The 12,089-nt window shown below is 36.5% G+C and overlaps 1 protein-coding gene across 1 annotated transcript; it reads left to right on the top strand.

Moving 5' to 3' along the window:
- Positions 1-1,530: 1,530 nt before the first annotated feature.
- On the top strand, positions 1,531-4,074 carry LOC149046662 (uncharacterized). The gene is made up of 2 exons (XM_089203395.1): positions 1,531-2,628; positions 3,162-4,074. The coding sequence occupies exons 1-2, from the start codon at positions 2,608-2,610 to the stop codon at positions 3,576-3,578; spliced, it is 438 nt and encodes a 145-aa protein (XP_089059521.1). The 5' UTR covers positions 1,531-2,607; the 3' UTR covers positions 3,579-4,074.
- Positions 4,075-12,089: the final 8,015 nt, after the last annotated feature.

The following is a 12,089-nucleotide window of genomic DNA, read 5'->3' as shown; positions in this document are numbered from 1 at the left end:
TCATAATACAATGGAAGAAAAGAGAATGTGTAAGAATGTTCCAATAATATGTTTTAAATTTAACATGCAGGTCTGTTCCAGACCATTGACTTACAACAAATAAGTATTTTGACCTTACCAATGACTTGTTCCTGTCATGACTTCTATGTTTTCCCCGGACTTCTCTAATTAATTCTTACAGATGTAGACTTTGATTGCATTTTAAATTCATCGAAACTATTGTTTTCCTCATGATTGGAAGGAATAACCGCTTGAAAATAACTGTACTTTCAATGGTGAGATGACAAGTAAGTTGGAATTCTTAGGCAAATTTAAGTATCGTAATGAAACGCATTTGCGTCGCGAATCCAGTCGACCTTATCGCCGGAAAAAGATCTTCACTAGGTGGATCGTAAGTGACTGCATCGTTAGACAAACGATCATACTCCTCTATGAATAGATTCGCCATGATGACCTTTTTAATAAATCCCACATTTTAGCTCTTTATGGAAGAAACATCGAGAATTTGGAGGTTAAGTTGCGCTCGTTGTTACTGAGTATGTTATTGACAAGAGAACTGCACATGATTAAGTCATTAGATCACATAGATAATTGCGTAGTTGGTTTTTTTTTTAGGTCAGTTATTTAGGAAAGGATTGATCTATTTCTGCTGGGGGAGTAAGAAGGTATCAAATCTAAAATTAGAGCAAAACGCGCTATTGCAAGAGATCTCTTTACTAATTGAATACCATCAAACTTTATTAATTGATGCACATTCCTTAATTTCTCTACAGTCCTGAGACAAAATTCACAGCAAGGTAAATAATTATAGTGGGAATTTAAGTCAGCGAAAGTTGAGAAAATTCGCATAGCAACGTTAGCAACAGGAATTCAACGAATTCATCAATTTGTAGTTTTAGTACTTACGGCGTTTAACGGAAGATGGTAATAACTGCAGCATCCTGTGGGGTAGTTACTGCTTTAATTGTTCACAGCAGGGGAAATTAAAGAACTCAAAGTTTCTTTGAGAAATTGAATTCAAAATCCAGAGAATAACAAAGCCCTTTCGCAAGGCAAGAGGTTCACTGTCTCTTCTCAAGATATCTCGATTCTTTTTAGTTACATTATTTTCTGTCAGCCGGAACAGCTCAAAAATAAACCATGCTTTCGAATTGATACTGTACTTTTTCAAGATATTTGCTTCGACTTTGTGCCGGCCCCAAGCAGAGCAAGAAAAAAATTTTAAGCGGGCTCATGATTTAATGATTAAGAAAATGATTTGGATGAACGCTTGGTATATTCTGATACAAAGAAGCTTCGCAATGTTAATCGAAGAGAGTGAAGAAAATAGTTGAACCTAAAAGATAAGAAATTTCAATTGAGATACCATGGCCCAAATGATCTTTAAAATTTACACATAAGCATTAAAAACACGTCGACCATTAAGGGTAAACCTTTTTATTCTAACAATTTATTCTTTTATTCTTTTTATTTTACAAAGAAAAAACAGGTGTTTAAAGCGTTATATGAATTCTGTTCGTACTTAACGTATCCTGCAGCAATAAAGTTTTCTTCAAAAAAGTAAAAATAAGAAATAAAAAAATGCTATAAAAATTGTTGTGGTGGTGTGATTCTTGATGTTTGGTCAGCGTTTATGGGACCGGTCATTGGCAGTCGCAGTCTAGTATATCACAAAACGGTTATTTATGGAAAAAAAGCGTTGTTTTCAACCGTATGAGTTTCCTTCCGGACAACCGTGGTTTAATACTTTAATCTATGGTTACTTAGGATCAATTCTGCGGAATGGAACTCCACTAAGATTTTTTAAACTTGTATATTGGCTGTTCAATAAAGCAAAAACTCTAAAAGTCGGGAAGGATCTCCGCTGCTTAGTTCAAATCAAATCTCTGTTGATTGCGTTTTTCAAAAACAGAAAAAATGTTTTGATTTCTTAAAAGGAAACAACATTTTACCTTCGTAGTCACAAAAAAGCCGCCATTTTGACTGTAGATGCAAAAAGAGCAGGTGAAATGATAAACAGCAAAGGTGTGCAATGCAAAACCACTGACAGTGCGTATTTTCATAGGAAACCTGACTCGACAAAAATAGTGAAATATCATTAATACTATTGCATGCTTTTGTTTTGAATATCTTTATCACTTCCTGCTTATAATCTCACAGAAGTAATTAGATCCATCCTGTGTTCATACCACCAAGAGAGCGAGTTGCATCAAAAAAAAAAAAAAACAAAAAAACAGTAGACTGAAAATACTTCACTTGACTGCATCTCCATCAATATATGACAAAACACCAGCCCATAAAAGCGAGCTAAACGATGCTAACTACCAGTACAGAAAAGCAAAGACCAATCAAACGCATCGAAGAAGTCCGAACCGGAGCGCAAGCCAGCCTGAAGTTTTCCAACAATTTAGAAACTATTTATTGAAGTAAGGTTTTTTTTTTAATGCTCCTTTAACTTTTTTTTTTAAAGCCTTTTGTTGTGGGTTTCCAACATTTATTACCTGGTGTTTTATCTTTCATTTTTCTAAGAACTAAGAAAAGGAAAGACTACGAAACGCATCGGAGAAGTCCGATCAGGAGCGCAAGCCAGACTGAAGATTTACAACAATGTGGAAACTATTCATTCAAGTAAGCTTGGTTTTCTTAAATGCTACTTAATTTTTTTTCTTATACTTTTTCATTTAAGGCCTTTTGTTAGGGGTCTCCCAACGTTTGTTACCTGGTTAGCTCTATTCTGGTTATTATGGGTGACTAGTGGCGTTTGATCTTTCATTTTCTAAGAACTTTCACCTAGCAAATGAAAATTTAACTTGAAAAATTCAACCACCAAAAATTGGTATGCCAAAACTGTCACCCTTGAACACAAGTGGAAATGATGGTCATACCATGCATACGAAGGAAATGAAGCATTGATAAATTTCAATATAAATTGTTCAAGTGATAAGTTGGTGAGTACACAGCAGCAATTTTGTCAATTTTGTTTACACACGTGACATCTGAGACTTTTAAAACCGCATCTCGTTTAGATTGACACACACATTTCATAGATCATCCAAGCGAGTTTGCAATATCCTGCGGATAACAGGGCATGCAATTTTTTTACCAGCGAAGTGAGTTTATGCTGTAGTATAAATAGTTAAAAGAAAATTTTTGCGTAACAGACTTTTACTGTGACGTTGTCCTGCCTTCTCGTGATCACTTCGCCATGCAGCCAAGATTGGACAAGCCTTGCACAATGCCTTCAAATAGATCATACTGGAAGTTCTTCAGATGATATTCTGCAGTTCATTGGTCGCCATGGTTACATGATCGTCCCTCCGTCAAACCCTCCATCTCAAATCTATCGTAAAAGGCCCAAGGGCAGAAGATCAACCTACATGAGACGATGTCCCTTTACGTTTGAAGTTAAAGACTTCATTGACACAATACCACGGTTTTTAAGCATCGCCACATGCAAAGGCTGCGACGACCGCTGCAAACCCATTTCATACACACTGCAGCTACTGAGAAGAAAGTGTAAGGACTATTGGCTATGGGAGGAGCAAGTAGTGCGAGTTGCTTATGTTCTTGAGCTGTAGACACATAAGGAATGGCAAAAAGCGTCTTCATTTTCTTAATTAGCTTAGAGGAAATAGCTGCGTTATTTCTTACAGTTAATTTGTCGTCTTGATATTTTGAGTCCTTCTGGCAAATCAGAGAATAGCTCTAAAATAATGAAAGGAAACTTCATAATAGCTGTGCTCAGGGTGAATGGACAACAACAAGACATAATGAACTAACACGGAAAAAAAGACAACTAAGGATGGAGAAAATTGGTATGGACTGAAAATTTAGGCTGAATTGTTTACAATACAAATTAAATTGTAATATTTTTTTCTAAGAAAATGTGAAAACATGTGGAAAATTAGTTTACATATTCCTTTTTTTCTTGTATTTGATTGTTTTTCACGAACTTCGTTGGTGATTAGTACCATTACGGTAATATTTTCCTGATATGAGCTCTCTTTCTTGTAATTTTTCATGATCCCTAAAGTTGTACCTAGTCCAGCGGAAAAGTTTAGTAATTTGGACAGCCGTTTGCCGCATTAAAAAGTTTGAACACCATTTTATTTCGGTTTTTTTCCTTTCAATTGCCCTGCGTTTCACCACTTTCGCACCGGTGATTGGTTTTGTGAAGAATCGGCTGGATTCTCCTACATTGTGTTGATCTTGTCAATTTATAATAGCGAACCTACAACACTACTACTGCTCACGATGATCTCGCACTCTGTAATCCATGCTTCTTGTGGAAATGCCTGTTGAAATTCGATTCAATAAATTTTGTGAAAGCTCACTATTCAACTATCGTATAATTTTGAGCTTTTGAGTCATATAAATATAAAAAACATATCACTAACATCAATTTGATATTTGTAGCTAGACGACGGTTTATTTATATCGTTGAGATACACAACTATTGAAGATAATGTCGGAAGCCAGATGTCTGTAGTTAAATACAAAGTATTCTATTGTCCTTTTTAATGAGATACAAAGTATTCCATTGTTGACCTAAAAAAAACCAGCAACAAACAATACATGAAAAAGAGGTTATAGGTGAAATTTTCTTTCTTTACCACCCACCATCAACATTGACTCTCTCCTCTTTTATTGTGAATTTGTGGGAAGCCAAGCTCAATCTGGCCTAAACTGCTGGTTCAACCCTTTTAAAGGAGTAGGTAACTGAGTTGTCGATTCCACACTTCACACTTCAGGCACATGTGTGAGAAGCGAATCAGACGTTTATCATTTCTCCTAAATTTTTTATCATTCCAATTTTTACTATTTTAAAAATGATTCCCTTCCAAATTTTCTTCTACTATTCCCAATATAAATCGGACTAAAGCAAAATATGAAATATGAAAATTGGAAGGAATAGGTCGGCAGACTTTGAATCAAGGTAAATAAGAGAATTCTAAAGAAAATAGAGTTTAAAGATTGTTGGATAACAAGACAAACCGAACATTTAAAGAAGGGCCGTATTTTAAAACTGCTTTCTCCTTTAATCAAATAAGTTGGAAGTAAGCTTCCACAATAAGACTTCAAAGTGGTAGATGAAAGTAAAAGGTTTTCACAAATACACACTCAAAATGATGCCCATCTTTTCTCACTGTAAATTCGGCCCAAGATATGGTCGATAAATGAACTATAAATGATAGAAAAATAAACGAGCAGTAGTTAGCAAGAAGGTTCCTACACAGAAATCAATACAGGCAGAGATAATTACATGGTCATGGTGTCACTGACAAGATTTTCAGTTTCTCTGAAAAAGTAACTAATTGAAACAAAGCTTACTAAACTGCGAATACAGTCGTCACGATAAACAAACATCTTCTCCATGTCACAAATCTTTGATCAGTAGCGATTTTGTCAACAAAAAAAACCGAAATGTAGTGAATGATGTGTCAAATAACAAACTTGTTAAAAAGCCAACGGTTAATCGTCCATCTTCCAGACAAAGGCGACTTCTAAAGTCTTTTTTGTCCACATCCAGTAGTTCCTGCATCTGTTAAATAACACCTGATCAGTGTACATCACGGGCTTACAGCGGGCATCACAACCATCACGGGTAGCTTTGCTAAGAAACCTCGGAACGGTGTACTGTACAAGAATTAGAAGACAATAAGTACCACGCACAATGAAACTCAAGTGCCCAATAAAAGAGGAACAGAGTCACGATTAAGTTAAAAGGCTAATACAAAAGGTTCTTGATGTTGTGAGATGACATGGATTGCATGTGAGACGATCAAAACAATCAATGCACAAGGAAACAACCAACTCTTTTTGCGTATTGGTCCTCCTTGTTACCTCTCATCATATGATGAATATTCCTGCGGTTGGACGTACTTTGGAGTCTACCAAAACGTGAATTGAACATGTAACTAAGTGTTCGTCGCAATTTTTTTCTTGTCGGCTCCTACAAAAAAAAATTCCAACTTCAGCAACAAAACAAATGGGAACAAAAGTTAAATTGATTGTGCTTTTCAAGGCATGATGTTTCTTAACTTTTAATTGCTGTGGGTAATTATCCAAACAATCTAACCTCCCTATTTTCATCTCTTATTAATTTCGTAAACGTGGGGTTTTTACGCATTTCGGGGGTTGTTTCACATTAAATACTACGTACTCTATAACTACGCGCTATTTAATTTTGTTTTCTAACGCCCCGCAGCGTGAGAAGGGTTCGAACGTTCAGTAAGAAAATTATTGTTTATGTTTTTATTGAGGGGGGGGGGGGGGGGGATCAGCAGCTTTTGTTTGAGCTTTGAAACTTTAACGATGATTAAGCAAGACATGCACTCGATGTCTTTTTGTTCTTAGGGAGGTATTAGATTATTTCTTGTTCAAAATTTTCTTTGTCAAACCAAAAACAGGGAAAATAAAAACCTCCACGAGGCTTAGTGTGTATACTCTCAAACAGAAATTTAAAAACTATCTTCATAACTTCTGGTGTCACTATGTGTTTGCTCTCTGTCAAAACCTGTTAGAACCCCTCAAAACATACTGAAATAATAATAATTAGGGCTTTCTTCGAAGTGGATGACTGACATCAGAGTACTGCTGAAGAACTTAGAGACAAGAAGTGCCACGCACAATTTGACTCAATTACCCACCAAAAGGGGAACAGAGTTAGCAACTTAAGTTGAACTTTCTTGATGCCGTGAGATGACATGGAACGTGATTCATTCAAAACAATCAATGTGGAAGGAATAATCCACGCGGAGTCAACGGCATTGACTGCACTGTTTTGTTGATTGAGCCTCCTGTCCCGTGTGCCCAATTATAATGTCCGATATATATTTTCAACATTCCTTCGGTAAGACGGAACAGATGTAAACGTTGTATAGATGCAGATTATTGTTCTCTCACTGTCCGTTGCAGACGATCGATTTAGTTGAAGGTTTATCTACAAAAATGTATTATTCTTTATTATATGGCAGTCATGACAGGAACAAGTCACGGGTCAAAATACTTATTTGTTCTAAGTCACTGGTCTGGAACAGACCTGCAAGTTAAATTTAAAACATATTATCGGAACATTCTCATACATTCTCTTTTTGTCCCGGGGAAAAAAAGTTTTACTTTCGAATGAAGGTTTAAATATTTATTTGCACTGAATAATAAGCCTGAAGAGATTTTCACGTTAAATATAGGCCTAAACTTCAGACATCTTACATTTTAATTTTCTTTTTCTACACTATGTTATTGCGTATTATGCTTCTATTCATCAAAAAAATTCCCAAGTTAAATCTATAATAGGGAGAAAAATAATCATTTTCCGGGACTTTGTCTTGACCGATTTGTGTCGCAACAGCTGATAGGAAACCCGCAAGACAGATTTTTTTTTAAGCAACTGAAGTCGTAAGCTACAGTCGTCGGCCATGAACAATGAAGATTTCTTTTGCATTCATGGTGCACTACAAGTGTGTTGCAGACACGAACAGCCCTGATCTTCTTAGTACACGAGTTAGCTACTGATAAGGGTGTTTGTGACAGGATTTGTGCCTCTATTGCTCCACAAGTGACGCTTCCATTTACAACCGACATAGAAGGTACTGGACTCAACTGTGTTCTGGCATCAACGTACTTAATGGTACCAAGTGAGAGAGCCAAAATCATAGCAACTGTGAAATAACGGATCTAAAAAACAACATAGTGGGGTTCAAATTTTATTGGTTTCATTTATTTTTTTGTAGTATTGAATGATTTTGAAAGGATTTATTTCATTGGTGTAAAGCAGGAATAAAGAAAAAAATAGAAAACGAAGAAAGGAAGAGAAGTTTAAAGCCGCAAAAAAAGGCAAGGGAAGAACCGCCCGTTAGTAAAATGTATGCTTTTCCTTACTCGCTAAAGTAACTCAGACTAAAGAGTTCAAAAGAAAAAAAGAATTTTTGAAAACCTTACTTGATGTGGATGGAGGACCATTTTGTCTTTCTTTGGGTTCCTCTGGCAAAAAGTAGTCTTCAATCTCAGCTTCTGGAGAGTGGTTCTCGTTGTAAATTCATCGCTTTATAAACGCTACGAAAGACTAAAAATGTCATAGTTGTAGGCCAGCAACTGGGAACGAATGAAGTTTCATCGCTTATTAGGGCGTTTAAACGTAAGTGAAAAGCTTTTTTCCCTTTCGGCTTCCTTTCAGAATACAACAAAGTTATAAAAAAGGAATTGACCAATTATAACAATCAGTTACCACACTCATTTGCCTTTTCAATGTTTCTATTTTCCTTCGTCAATTGTTAACCAATTTAGAAACAGAAAAGTTGCGGAAGAAGTTAATTGAAAATTGGGTTCTTCCTATGCAGGTATTGATTAAACACTTACAACATCGCTTTATTCTTATCATTATCCAGCCTGTTTTGCCATTTAACAATTAAACCATGCATGGTTGTCCTCAGTAATGGAAAAGGGGAATTTTAAAGTTGACAGAACGAATCTAGACCTAGAGTAAAGACAATATTTTCTTACGCTGAAACCGGGAAGGTCTCCATCTCGATAGTATATATGCGATTAACCGGTGTCTTTCGGAACTAGTTCGTGAATCGATTTGACGATGTAAAACACTTCCTGCTACAATGATCTTTATTTATATCAAAATCGAAACAAAAAACGCGATTTGCAACCAGGTTAAGACGAATCGAGAAGTAGTAAATGGCGTCACCGACTCTTTGTCATAATTTTTTTTGTATAAAGTTGTAGGGCAGGTAACCGAAACGTCACGTGGCTACAGGTATTCAAAAGCTTTAGAATTTATTTTTCAGCCCATGTGTTAAGTGATGTGGCATGCTTTAGGTGTGAAAACTTCATAATTCTACCGGCAGCTGTCTGCGATCCAGTACACGAGAAATTACTCCTTCTTAGTTTTCTACTACCGTTCCGAAACCCCCCTTTCCCCTGTTTTCATAGATCGGTGACGTCAGGCAATCTGTATACACAGCTGCGAGCCATATCTACCGAGGAGGCAATAACCTCATATATCCACTTCCCCATGCGTATAGCTCTTTATTATTTTGAAGGCTATCCGTGAGTGACATAAAACGTGTTTCGCCCAAACAGAGAAAGGAAAAATCCTTTGGGAACTTTTAGACACAGGGATTTTATCTCAATTACTTAATGAAAAATGAGCATTAAATATTTGTTTTTAAGCGGAACGTTTGATTCAGCAGTTGAAACTGACTGAATCGAACCCTTTCAGGAAAAAAAAAGTTCGGAATAGCGGGTGGTCTAAATAGTTCGCTATGGCATAATGAACCTAAGAGCACTGCAGGAGGTTTTTGTATATTTTTAATTTTGAAGGGTATATAAGCAGTAGTATTTAGACGTGAATCATGCGTGAAAGCTGACAGTATTCGAGAAGAATATCGTAGACATTGTATCCAAGAAGTTAAAAAGTTAAAACACGTTAACATGGTGAGAATGGTACTCTTTTTTAATCTTTAAGTTTTGAGAATCAATCACTATCTGAGAAAAACATTGTATCTTCGTTGAAACTTAGTTAATGATTCATTCTGTTTTTTTGTTTGTTTATTTTAAGGTTTCTCAGAACGGTTTGGTTATTTTCAACCTATTATATGATCCATTTTTCCAATCGTCCTTTTTCTTTAATTAAAAAAGTTTCGCAACAAGTTGCTGTCATTTTTGTGGTATGCATCATATATTTAAATGTTTTGATTTGTAATTGTAACCTATTGCATTAAGTACATAGGACCTCATAGGAAAATTGCGAAAGGTTAAGGAACCCTCTCAAATTTTCAACACCTGAAGGACAATCTTTAATGAAAGAATTCGAAAGAAACACAGGAAACACCAAAAGGAATTTATAAAAAAAACAAATATCCAGACTTTCAGAATACCTCCTGCTTAGTGCACTTGCACCACGTCGTTTCAAATATGTTTTTATTTTAGAGTAAGGAAATTTTCTTTCAAATAGGCTGGTGGTAAGGTTATGATGAAATAGGGTGACCTGGTCACTTTTTGAGCGGATTCAGTCTCCAGCTCAGTTTTATTCAGGACTGTGCTGATTCCAGATTCATCAAGACACTAACCAATCTTTGCACCACATACGCCTTCGTTCACTGTTTACTCTTACTCTGTTGTTGATTCTATTCTCTGGTACCATTGGAAATATTGACGCCAGACCTCAAAGTTCATTGCAATCTGAACGAGAAAATGTAACTTGAAGAACAATCGAAGCATTCATCAACACTCAAACAACCCTGCAGCTGGACGTGTCAAACTCTTGCACTGAAAGTATAAGAGCTGTGAGAGTCTGTAACACACCTGTAAGCCATCGTGTTTTTAAGAAAAATTGTCGAGGGAAAAACGTCGCCATCGACTTTTCAAATTGCTTTCATCAAGCTCTGACATGCAAGTTTACCTATGATTGTTGTTAATTAAGCGGATGAAATGTGCGTTTTAAAACACTTTACTAGAAAACGTATTAGTGGCCAGGATCGACATGTGTTTAAGAAATAGATTTTGCAATACTTCATGGTTGTGAAGTTTTATTTATTCAGTTTCTCTTGATTTCAAGTGGACTGCTTTAAGCACATACCACCTTCATGGATGCTGATTAACCCATGAAGTCGATAGTCCAGGAAAAATATACTAGCAAGGTTAAAGTGGGAGAGCGAGTTTAATTGTCAGAAGGTTTTTCCTTACATTGTATTCAAGGGAACAAATGTGTGGTAAACCTGTGAAAGCCTAAAATGCTTGAAAATAATCATGCCTCAAAATAATCCTGATTGACAGATATTTAACAAATAGAGAAGCCTTGACTGTGCTCTGTTCTGTTATAAAGCACGCAGGAAGCGGCTAGAGCACGAAAGAAGTGTAGGGAGAAACACGAGACGTAGTCGAGTGTTTCTTCCCACTTCTTGAGTGCTCTAGCCGCTTCCTAAGTGCTTTATAACAGAACAGAGCACAGTCAAGGCTTCTCTATTTGTTTTATAATAAAGAATCCGTTAAATTCCCCATGTATTACTTTCAATTTTCAAAACAAACTTTATTTCCAAAGCGAAGAACAGTGTCGTCAGCATGCTCTATACTCTCATAGAGCACGCTACAATAAGCCAATCAGAATCCCTGTTAGAATGGTTCAAATAATCTGATTGGCTGTACAAGACAAAACCTGTCAAAAGTGTCAGACCATCAAAGTTCAAAAACCATCAAAGTTCACACTCTGCGATAGTTTACAAACTAAAATAATTCGGCAGGTCGAATTTAACGCTTTTGCCTGAAGTTTTTAAATCAGAATCTTGAAGTGAAATGTTCAGTGAACTTCAGCCGAATTATGGCTGATAAAAACACGCGGGTTTTTTCACATGACAAGGTAGAAACAAACTGTTCAAGGCGAGTGTTTTTTAAATGAACGAAAGCCGAATTCGCCGGAACATGAAGATCGCTCGGGATGACAGCGCCGCAAAACTCGGCCGCAGTGACTGAAGTGACTTTCCACTCAACACGTTGGAAAGGATATCAGAGCGAGCACTTATTTTTTCACTCGAAGGCCGGCCGATGTAGTTTCTGAGGCTTGCTTTACTGTGATGACCGGAGATCGGCATGATAAGTGAGCCGCGATGGACTTCAGCATGATCATATTTGCTCAGACACCGTCATGATTAGTATGAATTTTAACAATTATGCCAGTTTGGTTATATTTTTCATCATTTCTGTTTTGTTCTGTTTTCTTTTTGAACTCTGAACTCTATAGACTATACGAGTGTTGACTGTGTTTGATTTTCATTACAGTACGTAAGCTTGCAATCTAACTGAGCGTGAAAATCTTTAAAACTCGGAATGTCTATTTTGTTTTTCCTTTGAGGATTTTCGTATCTGCCCACGTTTTAATAACGTAAATAACGGCGCCTGGTGTGTTTACAAACCTTTCTTTGGTTCTTCTGTTACTACTTGCCGGCTCGCTTGTTCCGAAATTTCACTTTCAATTATCGGAAAAAAGCTAAAAAGAAGTCCCAGAAAAGGTCGAACATAGTACAATTTGGCAGATGGCGTGACAGCTTTAGCTCAGTTCTATGCTCTATACTCTCATAGAGCAC

Source organism: Pocillopora damicornis, chromosome 4 (assembly GCF_964200805.1).
Source record: "Pocillopora damicornis chromosome 4, jaPocDami1.2, whole genome shotgun sequence".
Classification (NCBI taxonomy): domain Eukaryota; kingdom Metazoa; phylum Cnidaria; class Anthozoa; order Scleractinia; family Pocilloporidae; genus Pocillopora; species Pocillopora damicornis.
This window is presented reverse-complemented; position numbering and strand designations above follow the sequence as displayed.